This window comes from Poeciliopsis prolifica, unplaced genomic scaffold, assembly GCF_027474105.1.
Source record: "Poeciliopsis prolifica strain line A6 unplaced genomic scaffold, Auburn_PproV2 SCAFFOLD084, whole genome shotgun sequence".
NCBI classification, from domain to species: Eukaryota; Metazoa; Chordata; class Actinopteri; order Cyprinodontiformes; family Poeciliidae; genus Poeciliopsis; species Poeciliopsis prolifica.
This window is the reverse complement of record NW_026562459.1, coordinates 92,217-111,355: the sequence shown is the minus strand read 5'-3', so window position 1 is coordinate 111,355 and position 19,139 is coordinate 92,217. Positions and strand designations below refer to the sequence as shown.

At 37.6% G+C, this 19,139-nt stretch overlaps 1 protein-coding gene across 1 annotated transcript in view; it reads left to right on the top strand.

The window, feature by feature from the left end:
* Positions 1–19,139, top strand: part of LOC129353107 (neuropilin-1a-like) — a 73,007-nt gene that overhangs the window by 37,764 nt on the left and 16,104 nt on the right. Inside the window, exons 5-11 of the mRNA XM_055022315.1 lie at positions 1,999–2,169; positions 4,731–4,897; positions 14,627–14,782; positions 15,567–15,711; positions 16,915–17,090; positions 17,648–17,803; positions 18,422–18,566. Of these exons, the coding sequence (XP_054878290.1) occupies positions 1,999–2,169; positions 4,731–4,897; positions 14,627–14,782; positions 15,567–15,711; positions 16,915–17,090; positions 17,648–17,803; positions 18,422–18,566 (1,116 nt within the window). The remainder of the gene's footprint in view (positions 1–1,998; positions 2,170–4,730; positions 4,898–14,626; positions 14,783–15,566; positions 15,712–16,914; positions 17,091–17,647; positions 17,804–18,421; positions 18,567–19,139) is intronic.

Below are 19,139 nucleotides of genomic sequence, written 5' to 3'. Positions count from 1 at the left end.
GGGACTGGCTCAGGTACACAGAAACTGACACGCACTTTAAAGCGGCGCCAACCGTCAAGCGAACCGTGTTGGTGCGTTCAGGTGCATCTGTGCTCAAGAGCGTTTGTGGGTTTGATTGAGCCAAACGTGTTTGTCAGGGAAGATAAGGGAGCGTCTCTGCAGGAGGGTTCACTCCAACATGCATTGATCCCATTTTCTTTCAACTTGCTCTCTTTAATTAAAATTCAGTCAACTTAATCAGTCTTACAGACATCGGCAGCTTCCAAGGTTTTCTTTAGATCAGTTTATTTCTATGGCACATTTCAGCAGTGAGGCAGTTCAAAGAGCTTTAAAACATAAAGCATCATTACATTTCGTCAAATTCGCATTAAATATGGCTTAATGTTCCATTTATTATGAATCAACTCTAAAGACACGGGTTTTAGCCTTGATTTAAAGCATGTGTCAAACTCGAGGCCCGGGGGCCAAATTCGGCCCCCACAGCTTTTCATGTGGCCCTTTAGACTCTAAATTACATCAGTTAGTCCCTCCAGTTTTTCACAAATCTGCAAATGCACACAATCAACAAATCCAAATGTAACAAATTGTCACCACGTAGCCCCAGCTAAGCCAAGCCCCGTTATGCATTCTGCCGGTTTCAGGTCTCTGATCTGTACAATGGCTGACAGCTGTTTTTTCTTTGGCTCATATAATACAAATATCTATATAGATACAGTTTATTTGAACTGTAGTTCAACGTCAAGTTTTTATGCTCCATTACTGTTACTAAAAACGCTCAGATTTAGTTTCTTCTTCTCACTCCATCCAGTTTTTGCCAGGCTCCACGTTGCCTGCAGGATTCTATTCCTCCTCCTTATTTTAGGTGTGATTTCATCAGCCGACGGCTTTGGAGTAAAAACCATTTCGCACGTCCTGCGATGCGGCTGAAATGGCTCCAAACGTAATCCGTCACAGATCGCCGACTACCTTCTTCAGACTGTAACTGATAAAGCTAATCCATCAGATTACTGCAGCTCAGCATTCCTGTGCAAGTGCTTCATGTCTCTCTTCTTTTTTTTAGCTTTTTATCTCTGAGCTGAATTAAAAGAATATATTTTTGTATCATGTAGGAGGAGATACAGTATCTCCACCAGGCAGCACCACAAGCTTCATTTTTGAGAGTTGGAGATAAGAAAAAAGCTAAAATGTGTGACCAGCTGGGGACTCTAAATGTCATTAGATATGAAACGGCATGTCTCTCCGTGCTTTTAATGAAAGAAGAAATTTCTCCTCACTTTTAGATATTTATTTTCCCGACGGGTTAATTCCCTGAATAACAAATGCTAACATCAGTTTTTGTGTTTATCTCGGTTTAAAACGATCTGCCTGCTGCACAGCAGAATTACTTTCACCAATTTACTTTGGTATTCATAAGAAGAACCGAATGCATTTGTTACTTCATGAAAAAGGTATTGATTTTTCACTCGGTACGCTTCCAGATAATTAATGACACTTAATTACCAGCTCCCCATTTGTCAAGGAATTGCAATATGGAGAGAAATCTAAAAAAAATGGCTGCAGTTCATTTAACGAGACAGTTCCAGAGTAGGAACATAAAGTTGGTCATTTATAACAATATTAATGCTACTTTGTGATATTAAAATTGCCTTTTCTCTAATTAGTTTTAAAAGCTGTATTTAATTTGTAGAAACATAAGAAATGATGAAGTAATCAAAGTGTGAAAATAGAGCAAAGCCAAAATGAAAAAATGGGTCAACAAAATCCACAACTCAACAAAAAGTCACAACAAAATCCATAAAACATGTTAGAAATACAGTTCCTAACATGTAAACTGTTTCGAAACCTGATTTTGTTTAATCCCAACAATTCTTGACAAAACTTCCCCTCTTATAAATGGAAGCTAACAAACATGCGGCGTTTGCAGCCGTATGAAAATGTAAGATGGTGTTAATAAGATGGAAAGTGCTGATGAAGCTGACTGCTCTTCCTCTTCCTCAGTGGGTCCTCACATCGGCAGGTACTGCGGCCACAAGTCGCCGGGTCGGATCATCTCCCACACGGGCATCCTGTCCATGACCATCACCACTGACAGCGCCATCGCCAAGGAGGGCTTCACGGCCAACTACACCATCCGGGAGAGGGAGCCGCCCGCTGGGCTCCAGGACGACGGTGAGACGCCAACACTGTCCACAGGCATTGTTAAAGATTGCTTCTTAAATACTACAATAATGTTGGACTTCATGCTGGGATTTTATTTCTTTAATATTTCTATTCTGTTTTAAAAAGGGCTTAAAATGTAAACAAAACTCTTAAATTTAGCTATGCAGGATATGAAAATTTGGGCTGATATTGCTATATATTATTGTTATAGATTGATTTATCTGGCTATTTGTTTAACAAGGTAATTCTTTCTGTTTATTTGTCTATCTAGCAAACTAATTAGCCATGTAGCTAATTAGATAGCTGTTTTAGCTATCTATGCCATTGTCTGTTTGTCTATCTGGTTTATTTTTCTTTCACATGAACATTTTTGGTTTATTCATTATCTCAGATATTGAACCAAATGATAGAGGATGTAAGGATGTACAGATAAATTCAGTTTATAAATCTTCAAATAAGTAGGTTAACAAACAAAAGCTAAAAAAATTTTATCTATTGTTCAAACATCATTGAATATTTATTAACAATCTCTCTAAAATCAAAATGTCTGCATGTCATATGAATGTTCTCGTAATAGTAACATTTACGGCAGGTCAGAGTTCATTTGTTCTTGGTAAATAAAGACTTTCAGCCAGTGGAGCCTGCAGGTTGCATTAATGATGTGTGATTTGTTTTGACTCCCTGCTTTAACACCTCTGTTCCTGCAACCTGACACATTTCCCAGCTCTAACTGAGCACGCAATGAAGCGTTAGCTAGTATTTAAATCATTAATAAGTCATGCAACTCATTAATGGAATAAAAACAACTGCTGTTTAAAGTTTATATCTCAATAAAAACATCACTGAATGTCTTTTATATGATGACTGCAAGTCAGTTTTCTGTTAATTACTAATAAAAAGGGATTCGATTCCAGTAGTAGCATCAGGAATTATTTAGGATCCTGAATCAGCTTTAGTAAGATGGATTGATATAAACTCCATGTAAATAAATAAACCAAAACGTGTTTAACAAGGATAAAACAAAGTAGTTTTACAGAAACAAAGCACAGCTGGATTTAATGGTGGTAAAACTGGTGAAAAATCAGGTTAAACTGGTCAGAATTTCAACCAACTGAGCTGAAAAATTTACTTGACCAGAGAGAATGAAAGTGAGAAAACGAAAGAGCAAGACAATAAAATAAAAATACCGAAAATCAACAAAAACATCTTCAGTCTTTAGGCAACAGTAAAAACATAAGAAGCAACTTTTAGATTAATCTGTAGCCGCAGTTTGTAAATGTAAATATCAGTTGTGAGATCTAAATTTAATCGCCTTTTATTCTTTTTAGATTGTTATTTCAATGCAGAGTTTCCTTCTGGAGCAGATGGCTCGTATTTTATCGCTTTGACCCATTTTCAGCTCTTATCTTCTGCTGCTGCGCAATCTGTTTGACCGATTTCACACCAGACTTTATCAGGAATCTCCAATTCTGTTAAAGTTGCTTTCTGGGGATTTTATTTTTCCCGGTCTCTGACAGAAGAAGCCAGTTTTCAGCATAGCTGGGATTCCTGCAGAGGTCTAAAAGGCGCTTTTAACCCTTTGGCTGTCACCGGCGCTGACCCGGTTCAGGAATGTTGGGTCCCACGGTGTCTGACATTTGCGCTCTGGGGAAACATTCACGTCAAACAAAACTGATTTTACTGGAGGACTTTGAAGCGACTGCAGGATTTATTTCTTTGTTCTGGGATGTCGGCATTGGACAGGGAAGGGACGGATAAATATCGATTTACCAAAATAACAAGTTTGGTGAGACAAACCTCTGCCCATGTTTTGTTTGTGAAACTCAGGAATTGATGCAAAGTGTTTGTGTCAGGTTTGCAGACCTTGTTTTCTCCTGCTCAAAAACACTCACACTTCCTTTTGTGTTCTCCTCCCTTTTCCTTCCCAAGGTTCTCCTGCTGTGACAGAAGAGACTCAGATGCAGAGCTGCATCTCGTTTAAAGATTTGTTTAAAGTTTGACATGCTTTCTCTTAAACTTAGTGTCAGATTATCCAAAGCAAAGACATAAACATGCAGAAACTCGTCAAAATCACCACATTAAAGTATTAAAGCTATTACATCTGACACGATTAATCATGATTAATCGTGAAATAATCATTAATCAACTTCTTAATTGTTAACAGGTTACAAAAGGTAATTTTTTGAAACATTAATCGTGAGTAATTGATTTTTAAATAGTTATCAACTAATTTAGTAATTGATAAATCGTTAACTGCCCTATATAGACTCAGAAAAGGCCATTTTCTGGAATGACAGTTATTATAGATTAGTTCTGAAACAATTAATCGGATTAATCATGATTAATCGACGATTAAAATAATCAGCAGCTAATTTAGTAATCAGTTAATCGCAACCTGGTGTATACAGACTCGAAAAAAGCTTTTTGCTGAAATACCAACATGTTCAGAGCAGTAAATCGTTCGCTAAAGAAATCCTCTTATAACATCTTAGGCAATAAAATGTTTCTTTTCTTGAATTGAATTATTTGTTTATTTGCTTATTGTAATAGCCTCCCTCTGTGTTTCTCAGGTTTTGCCTGCATGGAGCCGCTGGGCATGGAGTCTGGGGAAATCCCCTCTGACCTGATCAGGGCGTCCTCCCAGTATAACTCCAACTGGTCCCCAGAACGCTCCCGGCTCAACTACCAGGAGAACGGCTGGACGCCGTCAGACGACACCATCAGGGAATGGATTCAGGTCAGACACCTCCTGATAATCGTCTCAAATAAAGCTGCAACTAACGACTAATTTCACTATTCTGACAATTAATCAATTAATCAAATAAAAAAATTGGTACATTTTGGGTATTTGTCATTGCACCGCTTAAACCTTTTTATAAAATATTAGAAATTTATTAAAAAGTAAAAATGTTCAAATGTACAATTTTATTTTCTTATTTTTGAAATAAGAAAATAAACATTTTATTGCCAAAAATGCAGAAACAGCAACTTTCCTTTAGTGAATGGTTGATTATTTGTAGCGAAAGATCCACCTGCAGCTAAAACATGCTAGAGAAAAGCTCCTCTTGATTCAACATCAATGCAGGATATGAATAATCTGATCATTATTTATTGGATATCAACTCAATTTGTTTTATTTTTTCAGAATTTGCAGAAAGTGAAGCTAAAACTGTTACTTCAGGAGTTCAGGGTTGAATATACCTACAAAGAAGGATTATATCATATCTTAGATGCAAAATGTATATATTTTTGAGTCTGTATACTCCAGTTAACGATTAATCAGTCACTAAATCAGTTGATGATTCTATTAATAATCGATTAATCGTGATTAATCTAGAATTGAATTACTCTAGAATTTAAATTCAGACCGCTGTAAGAGCTTTCCATCACCACCTCCAACTCTTTTATTAACCTGACATTTAATGTCCCTGTGGGATCAATAAAGCATATTTGATTTCTAATTAATCCGATTAATCGTTTCAGTCGTAGCTTCAAACTGTGGTTTTTAAGTTGGAAACATATAGATAAGCTTTGCATGCTTTGAACACACTGTTTGTGCCCTTTTTTAGCACATGATGTTTTTTCCAAGTGAAGCAGTTGGAGGTTATGTCACTTTAATCCTCACTTCCAGAGTCTGAGCTCAAAATAAAAGCCTCTGATTTCCCAGCGGAAAAACATTGCTCCTCTGTTTGCCTTTCACTGCGTTACAGAGAACTCGCTCACATCTGCTCTGAATATTGCTCACTCATTTGTACCACTCCTACAGACGTTATAGTGATGGTAGGCGAGGAAAAAAGCCAACAGGAATTAATTATTTACATCTGCTTCTGCTACACAGTTTCCTGCCGTCATTCTGAAATCTGATGTAGTGACCTGCAGCCACTAAGTGTAGACTTTAAACATTTATAAAACATTCGTGTATAGCTTAAAGTGGCGACATTTACTCATCTGAACACTGATGAAGGCTGAAAAAACTGAATTTGACAACTTTATGTTTTTAAGGCGGTTTGGTTAAAAGGTTAAAAAGCCGCAGCGAGAACCTGAAAGAAGATAATCAATTAATATTTTCATAGTTTAGATGTTTAAACCAAAACAAATCATAAGCAATATTAAAAATGTAAACAAATACAGTAAATAAACTTTAATTCCACGTCGTCTAAAGTATCTTCAGTGCTAGTTTGAGCTCTCCTGTCCGCTTACATTAGTTATTCTCATGGCTGCATCTCCATTTAACTCTCCAACCATCCATTCATTATGTTTATGTGGCGACTGGCCGCCTGTCCGCACCGGGTACACCCTGTACGCTTCTCCAGGCTACCACAGGGCGACACACACAGGACAAACACCCATACACACACTCAGGCCTGAGGCGAATTTAAAGAGACTAATTAATCTAACATGCATATATTTGGGAAGTGGGAGGAAGTCAGAATACCTGGGGAGAAGCCACGCATGCACAGAGAAAACATGCAGGACGAAAACACAACCAAAAATTCAACTACAATTAATTAGAAATTGTTTTAGGGAAATGAAAAGGTGAAAGTTAAGATTTAAATACAGAAAGATAAGAGAATGAAAATCTAATGCTGTACATTTGGGTATTAAAATCGATTTATGGAGCAGCTGCGTTGTTCATAGTGATACTAAAATGTAGGCTACTACTGTTTTTACACCCAAATACATCCACATGTAATCATGATACTGGAGCTAGTGGGAAATACAGAGCGGAACAAATGTTTATTGAAATATAGACTTATTATGTTGGTCTAGCTAGCTGTTAGCCTTTTATGTATGCTAAAATGTAGCTTAATGGTTAGATCTTTAATATTTTTTTATTCATTTATTATGTATATGACTTGTTCAGATCACCATTCTTGCCCTAGTTGGAGACGTCAACAGATTTAACTCCAACTATTATATCCAATTAGTGAATTATTCGGTTACAGCAAATGTTTACTTCATTGTTAGCAATAATTAGCTGCGTGTAAACACAGGCTAGCAGCTACACAGGTGAGCTCTTTCTTGTCATAATGGAGAATAAATGTAACAGTAAAAGTTAATAAGTGATTTGATCTTCAACTATGTAAGTTTTGGTCTTACAGTCAAATCTTTAGGTAGCAGCTAACCTTGCTACAAAGTAGGTTGGAAGCTAACGATGCTAACTGCTTGTATGTTCAATCATGACTTGATGTTCTTGTTCGAGTCAGTGAAAATTAAAATGTCCATTAATTATGGACTTCAACATAATCTTATGTTGACTCAAGACTTTTGAAATAACTTAAACTCTTTTGGTTTATTTATATATTTTATTTTATTTTGTCTGTTTTCCAGAAATCACAGTTGACAGAAGCTGTGAACTTGTGCTTTTAAACTAAACAAGGTTGTTCATGAGTTAAACATGGCGTAAATACAGGTTTCTCTGTTTTTAAAGCCTCTCTAGAGAAAATGAAGCTGAAACTACAGGAAGCAGAAACAATTCATTCAGATTCAACCCCGTGATTCACAGCTGCTCAAATCTTTAGATATTTACATGAACTTCGTTACCCATAATTCAATTTACAAGCCCAAACAAGCGTGTTTGATTCTCATGTGGGTCAAGAAAACAACTGGATTCAGTCTGAATTATCAAACCAGCATGGACGTGTGTGGCTGGGGTCCAGCGCCAACCCATTGTCCAGGACAGGAACTCATAGAGGAAATCCCACAATGCCCTCTGCTGCAGGAGCAGACCTCCACTTCCCTCCTGTGAGAGTTACAACAGGAAGTAGACAGGGACGCCGCCACAGTAACTGTGGCTTTCTATTGTCTGTCTGGGGACGTGTTTCACCGCTGGGGCTCCTGGGATATCAGGAAATGAAGGACGGAAATTTAATTGGGGTTAATGGGTTCACGCGCTGGGTGGAAACCGTTGATTTTACATGAAGGTCACCAACAGCATTAAAAATGTGGCCATTGTGAATAAAATTATTTTGAAGTGCTGAAATAATGAGGACATGACTAATGAGACGGTAAAGTTGACAAAGAAACTTGGATCAATAACTGGGCCATTCTGCAAAAGCAATTAATGTTTAAGCAGAAATGTTAGTTGTGTGGATATTCATTAGACCCTCTGGTTGTTTCCTGTTCCCGTTTCTAATTTATACTTTATTTAAATAGTTGTGTTAAACTCCAGTGTGCATTCACAGCAGGTGACGACAAAGTCTCGGTTCGGGTTAAAGAAAACGTTAATTATGGACTCGGTCAGTTCTTAAAATGTGAGACGTGGGAAAATATTGACTGCATATGTTGTTCATACGATACATTTTAATTATATTTAATTGGAAATGCAACATAACTAACAATGTTTCCATTTTATTTTCGCTTGATTTTTACTTTGATTTTTTTTAACATGCTGTTCAGATTCCCCAAACTGAACCATAACCCCAGGACTGAAGCGTTCAGTTTAATGTTTATTTTCTGACTGTATCCACAGTTCGGCAGAGGAGGTAAAAAATGTTTTCCTGCCCTCCAGCTTCGGATTCAGTTTGTCTGGTCACAAGATCTACAAACCTATTGTTAGAAAAATGGAATCACGTCCTGATTGCTGCATGAAATCAGCTCTGTTTATCTCTGCTGTTCATGAAAGCCTCTTTCTGGCAGCTTCTCCTTAAGAAACAGCGGCGCGGCTACATCTGGCTGTGTGATTTATGTCCCTCTGAACCGGGCCTGTTGCTCTGCCTCATTGAGTCTCCAGAGTAATGACTGGAGGTTTTTCATGAAGAGGATTTTCCATTTTATTTGATTAAGTGTGCTGCGATCCAGCTCCGCGCCGCATCTCTCCGCCTGTGGCTTTGAATTCGTCTTATTTAAGATGAAAATTATGACTCGGTTAATTCCTGCATGCCTGTCCCCTCCACTGCAGGCAGCTCTATTAATTATTTACAGCCATGTATATTTTATCGATACTATTTTCAGGTTACTGTTGGGTGAAGCGTCCTGCTGGCCGTCTGCTTGGAGGCAGACAGTCGCCTCATTATCTGGCTTTATTGTGACTCTGTAATCATATTTCTCACAGCAGTGACTCACTTCAACTGCATGCTGCAAATTTGCAATAAAATCCTGAGCTCTTATGTTTAGACATTAAAAATCACAGAAGCTTTGGTTCATCTCAACAAATATAATCAGACCAATGTTATTACAGTTAACTAAAACCAGTGAAAACTGAAAATTAGAGAACATTTTAACTGAAATACATACAATATTATTTAATGGGGGAAAATTACAACACTGCAAAACCTTACCTGGTATTTTTAGACTAGTTTCAACTGCAAATATCTTAGTACATTTGAGATAAGAAAACTACCTTATAAGTAACTTTTCAGCAAGATATAGAATTTTGTTTTAAGCCAATAACTCCATGAAAATCTTCTATTTCTACGGGCAGATTATTTACTTATAACATGGAAAAAATATCTTGTTATAAATGAAATTATCTGCCAATGAAACAAGCACTTTTTTCTGCAAAATTAAGAAATTTAGCTCATATTTCTCTCTGAAAAGTTACTTGTAAGTTTGTTTTGTCTTATTTCAAGTGTACTAAAATGTTAGTACGCTTGCAGTCCTTGGAATGATTTTGGGTTATAAAATTAACTTAAACACAATGAAAGTATGGATATAATATTATTTGTTTTTGAATCTATTAATTAGATGTGAAATTACTATTTTTCCCAAACACGAGCAGTTTTCGGCAAATTACGGGACTCCATATGTCTCGAAATGCGACAGTAAAAGTTGGTACAGAGTCAGTTGTTGTCCAACAATAATTTAATCTTCTGTCGAGTATCTATTATCCAATTAGTGTAAACATAATCACAATACAATACCAAAAATTAACCAAAGTATGAAGAAAGTACTAATAAAAGCTAAAACTCAACAATATTCAACCAATAATACTGGATGGGATGTTGCAATAACAAATTTTCCTGCACTATAAATGGTCCCAGAAGTTATTACAATAAATGATAATATTGTTGTTTTGAGACCATTTTCAATTAGTACAATGGAAATGATAATGCAAGAACACATTCGCAAATATCAGTAAACTTTAAATTGTAAACTGTTCATTAATGCTAAATGAACACTTAATGCTGGAACTGGAAGATATTTTAAATAATCAAAATAATCCAAACAATGGAACCAATAAATAAAGTCAATTATAAAGTTTCTTAAAATAAAATTGGACTAGTGTTTTTTGAGCAGCAATGCGGAACCAGGAAATGCTTCCTTCCTTGAGTTTCAGGTATTTTTAGAGACGTCTGGTTTGACTGTAGAATTGCACTGACGTCATCAGGAAGCGCTGGGTTGTTTACATCTGGAGAACGCATCAGGCTTTGTCTGCCTGAGGTGTATTGTCAACGTCGGGGCTCCAGGAAACAATACGCATGAAGTTCCTGCAGAGAGCTAACATTGTTTAGCAGTTACTTTAAAAACCTTTAATTTTGATTCAGGTTAATTAATTAAGTATATGTAAAGGTCATTGGACCAAGCACAGAACCTTGTGCATTCACAACTTCATGCATAAAAAGCCTGAAGTTCATCAAGGAAAATACTTCCTGAAACAAAACCTTTCTGGTTAAGTTGCTCTCCATTTTGGATGAAAAAACCAAAGAGCCTCTATGCAATTCTGCTTGATTTTCATCTCCCTTCACTTTTCCATCTAGGATTTCTCCCATTCAGTTTGATTTCTTCAGTCGAATTCAAACAATGAGTTGGGATCAAAAATGTTGATTTTCTGTGTTAGAATTGTTGTCTGTAATCTAGTTGTAGTTTCAGTAAGCTGAGGAAGTGAACAAAGCTGGTCGTTACAAACACCACGGCCAAATGTTGAAGTTTTAAAATGAGATTTAAAACTTCAACAAAGTCCAGGAAGCAATCATTTATCAGTAACCAACCATCCAAACCCGCAATACAAGGCAAATAGAACAGGGGCTGGTTTTTACCAAGCTACCATTGACACAAAATGGCCGACTATTACTGTTTTTGGGACTGATAGTTTTTTTTTTCTTCTTTTGGAGTTATTTTTGTGTACCAATTTTCAAATGTCTATGCTACATCACAATATTTGAGATAGGCCAGTGGAACCTTTTCAGGTCCATTTAAATACAGAAATTTTACTAATAATTGAGGCATGTGCATAATTTATTTTACTTTGTTTAGGCCTCCAAAGTGCTTCTTTACCTTAGAGAATATTAATGAAAAATAATGCCATTACTAATTACCAAAAAAAAAACTGTTGAAGTCCAATTCGTGGTGTAACTGAATACAAACACAGAGAAACTCAGCGAGTGCTGAACCCCCAGATAGGAATGGGGTAATTAAGGGTTTTGTTTTTATTTATTTGGAAGGCTGTGGCATCATTAAAGTTTAATCCTAATTTGCCAAATTTAAACGAGTTATGTTCCCGTCTTGCAGTTTGTTTTCCTTCATTAAAAAGTTCTAAGTGAGAGTATTTCTCTGGTATAAATAGTTGGCAGTGCCAGGCGCTTAGCAATTAGGAGATGGAAGGCCAATTACCTTCAGCCAGTTGATGGAGAAAGTGTGGAAAATGGAACAATGAGCCAAAGGATTACTGTAAACACTGAGAGTTTTCCTATTTCAAAAGGAAAACCCAGTCAGTCGGCGCTGTTTACTTTAATCTCTGGAGGCTGGATCTCCTGCGTTTGCCTCCTTTTGCTGCATTTGAACTTAATCATCAACTCATTTTCCTTTTAAATCCTGGATAATATGAATGTTTTCATCTATAATTACATCAAGTTTTTCTGACTTTTTTATGTGTTTTGTATTTAAATGTGAAACTGACTGTATGACCTACTTCCTCCTTCAATTTGCAGCTGTTTAAACTCCCATTCAGTTGATTTGTTTAATTAATTTAGAAGTGAATTTGAGTAGAAGATGCTCTAAAATTACTGTGTAGCTTCCTCTACTGGACTAAAGCTGTTGTGAAAACCTTTAACTGAAATTGTTGTTCATGATTTGTTTGAGCCAACAAAATGTTTGACTCAAACTTTCATTGTCAACAAATATGACAGTGAATATTTCTCGTTTCCTTTTCCATGTAAATTTCACATCAAACTTCCAGCTTGACCTTTAAAAAAACTGACCAAACATCAAATGGTGAGAAGAGAAAATACAAATACTAACTTCAAATATTTTAAATGGCCAAGCTAACAATTTCTAGCAATATCTGCTAGCTCCTATATAGCTAGTCATGCTGGCTACATATATATGGTTGCAGTTTTTGTTCCCAATCGAATCAAATCTTCCAGACTATGTAGTGAAAATTATGTCTTGATTTTACTTCTCTTTGAAGGCGAATGAGTTACAAATGAACATCATAAAAGATGATTTAACTTAAAAGGCATCGTTTGTTTAGTCTTTAATGAGCAATGCAGATATTTTTCCTACACGTGACCTTTTTATATGGGCTCAGTGCAAACAAGTGTTGCATCTCGTGGGAATTTAGATGAGAACAGACGTGGGAGCGGCGCAGAGCGATCCCACGCAACATGATTTCCCAGGGGTCTCCCTGTCAATCATGAATCCCGCAGAGACCTGTGGCGTGCTATTTCCTGCTCTTTCCTGAAAAAGCTTCGGCAGGAGCAGTCAACACCCGCCCTGTGAGGCCTTCCCATGTAGAGCAGCGTCTCTTCGGTCGTATAATTACACGCTGCATGCGGCGGTCGTCCCACACGCTGAAGCAGAGCGCCTATTCTGGCCTCATAATGCTCAAACTCAACAAACAAGATTGTAATGGAAGTCGAACAGAGAGTAGCATCATAGATTGCTTGGTTTATTAAAAGGGAAATCCTGTGATGCAGAACAACTTTAAACCATTTTCAGTTTAGATAGGCTGCTAATTGTTAAAGGTGACCTATTATGCTTCCTTGAACAAGTTGGAGAGGTTTAAGAGTGACACACTGAGATTTTAGTCTGCTCAATGATGTGTTTTTGGGCGTCTAAATAAGCCCCCAAACTCAACATTTGGACTCATATGAAAATGGCTGCAAAAAGATGCACAGTTATACGACCATCCATATGTGAAAAGCAGAAGTGGAGCCTGCTGCACAACCAACAAGAATGCCGCAAGTGGTTTCTGGATGATAAGTCAACAACAAAACACGGTAAAACCAGCAGCTCAAACATGGTAGAGCTCAGCTGGGGTTGCTAGGTGACGGGGCCGGGGTTGCTAGGTGACGGGGCCGGGGTTGCTAGGTGACGGGGCCAGGGTTGCTAGGTAATGACGCAATGCCAGTGAATATGACTTAATCATTTTCTAGACACCAAAACCTTTAACTTATTTTTAAGAGCTTGGGTTGTTTTTATGAGCAGCAGAAAGTAAGTACAAAAACATTCAACATGTGAATTTTGCATAATTTTTCCCCTTTAACAGCATAAAGACTGTAAGGCTTCTTCCATCTCTGCTACTCTTTGATAACAATCAGCTTATTAATCTATTCGCTGTTTCTTTCTGGTAAAGACGGTTTGAACCGCCTCCTTTTCAGATTAAACAGCACTCACACTCCACACACTTTTTATTTTATCTACTCTGATCACAGTTTCATGATTATAAAAGGAAAACTGTTTCCAAGGAATGTGATTCTGATACTGAGACTTACAGATAAAGAGACGCGTTTTTTTTTTTTTTTTTTGAGTATGTTAGACAGAAAAAAAGATCACAATTTGCTATTAGAAATATAAAAGTAATTGAGTTTGACTGTGTTCATCTTTAGCTGACTTGCAGTAAATCAAATCAACTGTAATTGAATTTTTTTTTCTATTTTAAGGCTGTCTGAAGAGTCTTGTGATGTCGATCAGATAGTGACTTTATTTGTGCTTTAAAACACAGGGGTGTCCAAACTTTTTCCATTAGTGCCAAAATTGTTCACATGGAGAGCAGTCTTTTATTTCTTAAAACTGAAATTTTAACAATTTCAGTTTGCAGCAGAATTTTAGGAGAATTCTGCTCCTAAAATTTAACCAAAGTATAAAAAAACAAAAACTTTTGCTGCATTAGTCAGTCAGTTAGTTAGTTTAGTAAAACTAAACCATTTGTTGAATTATGGATGAATCTCAGCATAGTCAATGAACCAATGAATGACGAGGAAAACAAACGGCGCTCCTGGATTGGCTGGTTTACTAACATTAGTATTAGCATTAGAATTAGCATTAGCGGATCGTGACTAAGTATTTTAGCTTCCCAATATGTGTTCTTTTTCAAATATTTTAGATAAGCTCAGTTTAAAAAAAACGCAAATAAGCAGATTTTTGGCAAACAATTTGTAATTCCAGAAATAAATCTACAACTAGGCTGAAACGAGGAATGAATCAACTTTACAAAACAAGGAGACATGTATCAGGGTTTACTGACCTAAACAGAACCTTCCTGGAAGCCATTTTGCTGACCTGTTGTAGTTTTCTGTGTCTGCAGGTCGACCTGGGCTTCCTCAGGTACGTCACCAGCATCGGGACCCAGGGAGCCATTTCAATGGAGACCAAGAAGCATTACTACGTCCGCTCCTACAAAGTGGACCTGAGCACCAACGGAGAGGACTGGATCACCGTGAAGGAGGGCTCCAAACAAAAGGCAAAGATCAGCTGTTTTAATTCACTGTCTGGATACGTGTTATTATCTTTGCTATTTACCTTGAAAAGGCTTGTATCTCTCAGGCCAGTATGCTTCTCTACTTCTTTTGATGGATTTGTTTTGTTTCGCAAAATATCAGTTTTACAGATTTGGTGACCTTTTCTTGCAGACCAAATGAATTGACAGAAAGCAACTAAAAAAACATAAATATTGTTGGTTAAAATGCAAAAATCTGAAATATAAAATATGCCATTTACAGAGTGATTAATTTGAACAACAGAGTGTTTTTAGAAAATTTTTGTCTTTCTAGAAAAATAAGGTCTGGAATTTGAAAAAAATTTTCAGAAAATGTTTCCACTTTTTTTTTTATCCAGGCCTGGGAAATGGTTAAAAAAAATTATAGACTGCATGGGAAGCTTGTTATTGTGAGTGTATCTTAAGTTAATTTTTAAAAATGTAAGTTGACCTTAAATACTTTTATTAATCTTTGATTTTATCTAAGTCTTCACTTCTTCCTGTGACTTCAGATTACCGCTAATTAGCTGCTAATATCTAGCTTTGAAATATGCTAACTAGCTAAATGGCTAGCTAGGTAGCCAACTCGTTTTTATTTTATACTTTGTATCTTACCAGCATACTAAACTGCAGCCTTTGAACACTTTATGATAACCAGCTCAATTCACACTTTTTCTGTCACAATATTTAGTTGGTTTTCTAAGATCGTTTAGCAATAAAGAGTCCGTCAACAACAACAAAAACTATTTTTTATTCTTGTTATTTCCAGATCTTTCTGGGGAACCACAATCCAACAGACGAAGTCCGTGCCTTCCTCCCCAAACCCACTCTGACCCGATTCGTTCGTATTCGCCCGCTTACCTGGGAGCAAGGCATCTGCATGCGCTTTGAGGTCTACGGCTGCAGAATATCAGGTGTGAGGCAGAAGTCCATGCTTATCCTCTGATTCAGCCTCATTCTGTGTGTTTCTCCTCATTTACTGACATCCATGCTTGTTTTGATTTGTTTTTCCATGTCTGACTTTTCCATAAACATTTATTTTGCTGGTTTTTCTGCACATCATGTATCAACCTTATTCTGTTATCATTCGAGTAGCTACACTCCAACTGCGTTCTGTTGATTTTAAATAATTATTACTTCCAAAGTGAGTGAAACCTCCCAAATGAAGGACACAATTATTCATTACAGTAAAGCTGTGCGGGATCATTCTGGCTCATTAATCATCCTCAGACATTATTCCCCGTCTCTGATGTGAAACTCTCAGAAGGAGGTCTGTGAAGTTGATGCAGCTGGGTGGAGATCTGGCTGCTCTGGACCGGGCTATGCATACATTTAAGTTGTTCTCCACTAGAGAGGACGTTTTGTACCCTTAGCTCTGGTTCTGCAGCCAAATCAACATTTATAGGGTCTAACTAGTTGAATTACCTTGTTGAATTGTTGTTGTAACTCCTACAAGTGTAAATATTACGGAAAATATTTTGAAGTAAAATTAATTAACTGTATTTTGATTATTTTCACAGTTATTATATCATATCCAGCTTAACAGTGTTTGGCACCAGCCAGATAAAATATTGGACTTTCCTTAGGATTTATAAGCTTTGCTAAATCATATTTAATCATGTTAATGTATTTATGTAAGTCTTATTAAATACTAACTTGTTTCAAATTTGTGTAAAAATCGACATTTATTTCCTAACCAACGACATATTGCATATTTTGAAGAGGCAATAATGATATTTCAAAAAAGGATTTGCAATTTGACACCATCTGAAAATGAGAAATTATCCTAAGATACAATGTATAAATATTCCAATAAGCAATAAAAAAGTAAAACAGATCATGAAAACTATTTCTATATCTGGGAATGAGCATTAAAAATATGATTTAAGCTAAATAAAGGTTGAACTTTTAATCAAAGTTTTTTCTGACCAACTTAAACCCATTTTAGAAGAATTGCTTGTTACCTTGTTAAAAGATCATATGTAGAGTTTGAATCGACTTCATCAATTTGAATGAATCCATTGTGGAATTTCCTGATCAGTTTTGAGTTTTGGTTCCGTATTTACATTCCCGGTTCTCTGCTTCCTCTGTCTTCTCTCTGCCGTCCCGTCTTTCAGACTACCCGTGCTCGTCGATGTTAGGCATGGTGTCGGGGCTGATCTCTGATCCTCAGATCAACGCTTCGTCCTTCGCCGACCGGGGCTGGGTGGCCGAGAACGTCCGGTTATTGACGGGCAGGTCGGGATGGACCGGGCAGCAGTCCAAGCAGCCCTTCAAGAACGAGTGGCTGCAGGTGAGTCTGCAGCTAAGCCGACTTGGATTACCTGGCAAAACCTCTCAATGGTCTGAGATATGAGTATTTGTACAATTTATGAAGTGGATTAAAGGGAATCTATTATGTAAAATTAACTATTTTTGAGTTTTTTTAATGCCATTTAGGTCTCAACTGCTTCTAGAAAAGTCCAAACACTAAACCAAACTGAATTTTTGGTACCTTTTTGGAAAAATCACATTAGAAAGGCTTGAAGGAAATGACAATGCTTGAAATGGCTTCCTCAATTTTTGTAAAAATGTTTTGTAATGAGAAGATTATTCATGTCATGACCTACATGATGGAAAAGTTCATCTTCTTCATACTATACTGACCAACATTAACCTGTTCAAGGAAGCATAATTAGTTACCTTGAATATATTTTTGTTTGCATTTCTAAAACAGCAAAAGAAAATCTAAATGTGTGTGAATTAAAGTGACTTGAACACACCAACATTCAATGTGGTCTGGGTCAGGTTGTATTTTATATGCATATAATCCTACAATAGATCGTAATGATTACATTTCCTTCCTTGCAGGTGGATCTGGGCCAGGACAAGATACTGAGCGGTGTGGTGATCCAGGGAGGAAAACACCACGACCGCAACGTTTACATGAAGAGGTTCAAGGTCGGCCACAGCCTGGACGGTGAAACCTGGACGGTCATTAAGGAGGAGAACACCACCAGGCCGAAGGTCAGCTCACTCACGCTGATTTAAAACTGTTCTGATTTCAGCTGGCAGGCAGGGCGGCGCTCAGCATGTAAGTTGCTGCTTCTGGGTAAAAGGAAAGCTTAGAGCGATGGGGAAGAGTTGTTACTGAAGCAAAAGACAAAACATGAAACACCGTACAAGATGGTTCTGGATAGAAGCGACGCCATCTTGGAGCAGCTCTGAGATCAGCGGCTGCTCATTGACATGAGAGGGAGTGAATGGTTTGGACTTTAGATTCAGTTTCTGACTGGCTTAAAGGTTTTCAGGACAACTTCAGCTGACAATAGGGCAACTGGAGATATCTAAATAGGAAATATCAGGGAATCCATCTGTTTCTGAGGAAATGGTTGGTTGGTTGGTTGGTTGGTTGGTTGGTTGGTTGGTTCGTTGGTTGGTTGGTTGGTTGGTTGGTTGGACGGTTGGACAGTTGGATCAATAGATGGGTCGGTTGATTGGTTGATTGGTCGGATGGATGATGGATTGATAGATTGTTGGTTGTCGCCTCTACCTTGAGGAATGATGAACGACTAAATGCCTGTAGAACCTGTTGTAGAACCTGATCTGCTATAGAACCTGACCTGGTTCTGTGTTTCTCTTTAGATCTTCATTGGGAACCAGAACCATGAAACCCCGGAGATGAGGCCACTCGGCCCGCTTCTGACCCGGTTCATCCGGATTTACCCAGAGAGGGCAACAACAGAGGGCATCGGCCTCCGACTGGAGTTGCTGGGCTGCGAACAGGAAGGTCAGTCTGAGTCATCCAACCATCTGAACATCCATCCATCCATCCAAAACACTACAAAGGTTTCTGCTGTCTTTCAGCCGCTCTACTAAAGTAATACTAACACACCGAAGGTAATATTGTATTTACTCTTAATTAGATCAAATATTCCTTCTTCATTATTGATAACTTTGCATGAACTTGCTGTTGGTTTTTGTTTTGCTAACTCCTTCGAGGTTTGAGCTGAAAGCCATGCAGGTTAGTCTCCGCGCTGCTGCTGCAGGGAGAATGGGAGGGAAGGCAGGGCACGACCTCTCACAGGAGGAGAGCGGGGAACAGATGAAGCCAGGAAGTGGAGGATCTGGTTGCCCTGCAGGGAGACTGATAAGAAGCAGCCAAAAGCAGATGAGATATGTTTTATATGCGGGTGAAAGAGAGCAGAACAGCAGAAAGTGGATAAGAAATCAGTCTGAGTTGAAAAAAAACTCTTCCAAGCTGTTAAAAACTAAAACTCTTTGGAGCTAAATTCCAAAATGTAAGATCACTCTTTCGCGTTTATGTTTTCACCGAAAACACAAGAAGAATGCGCTGAGCAGA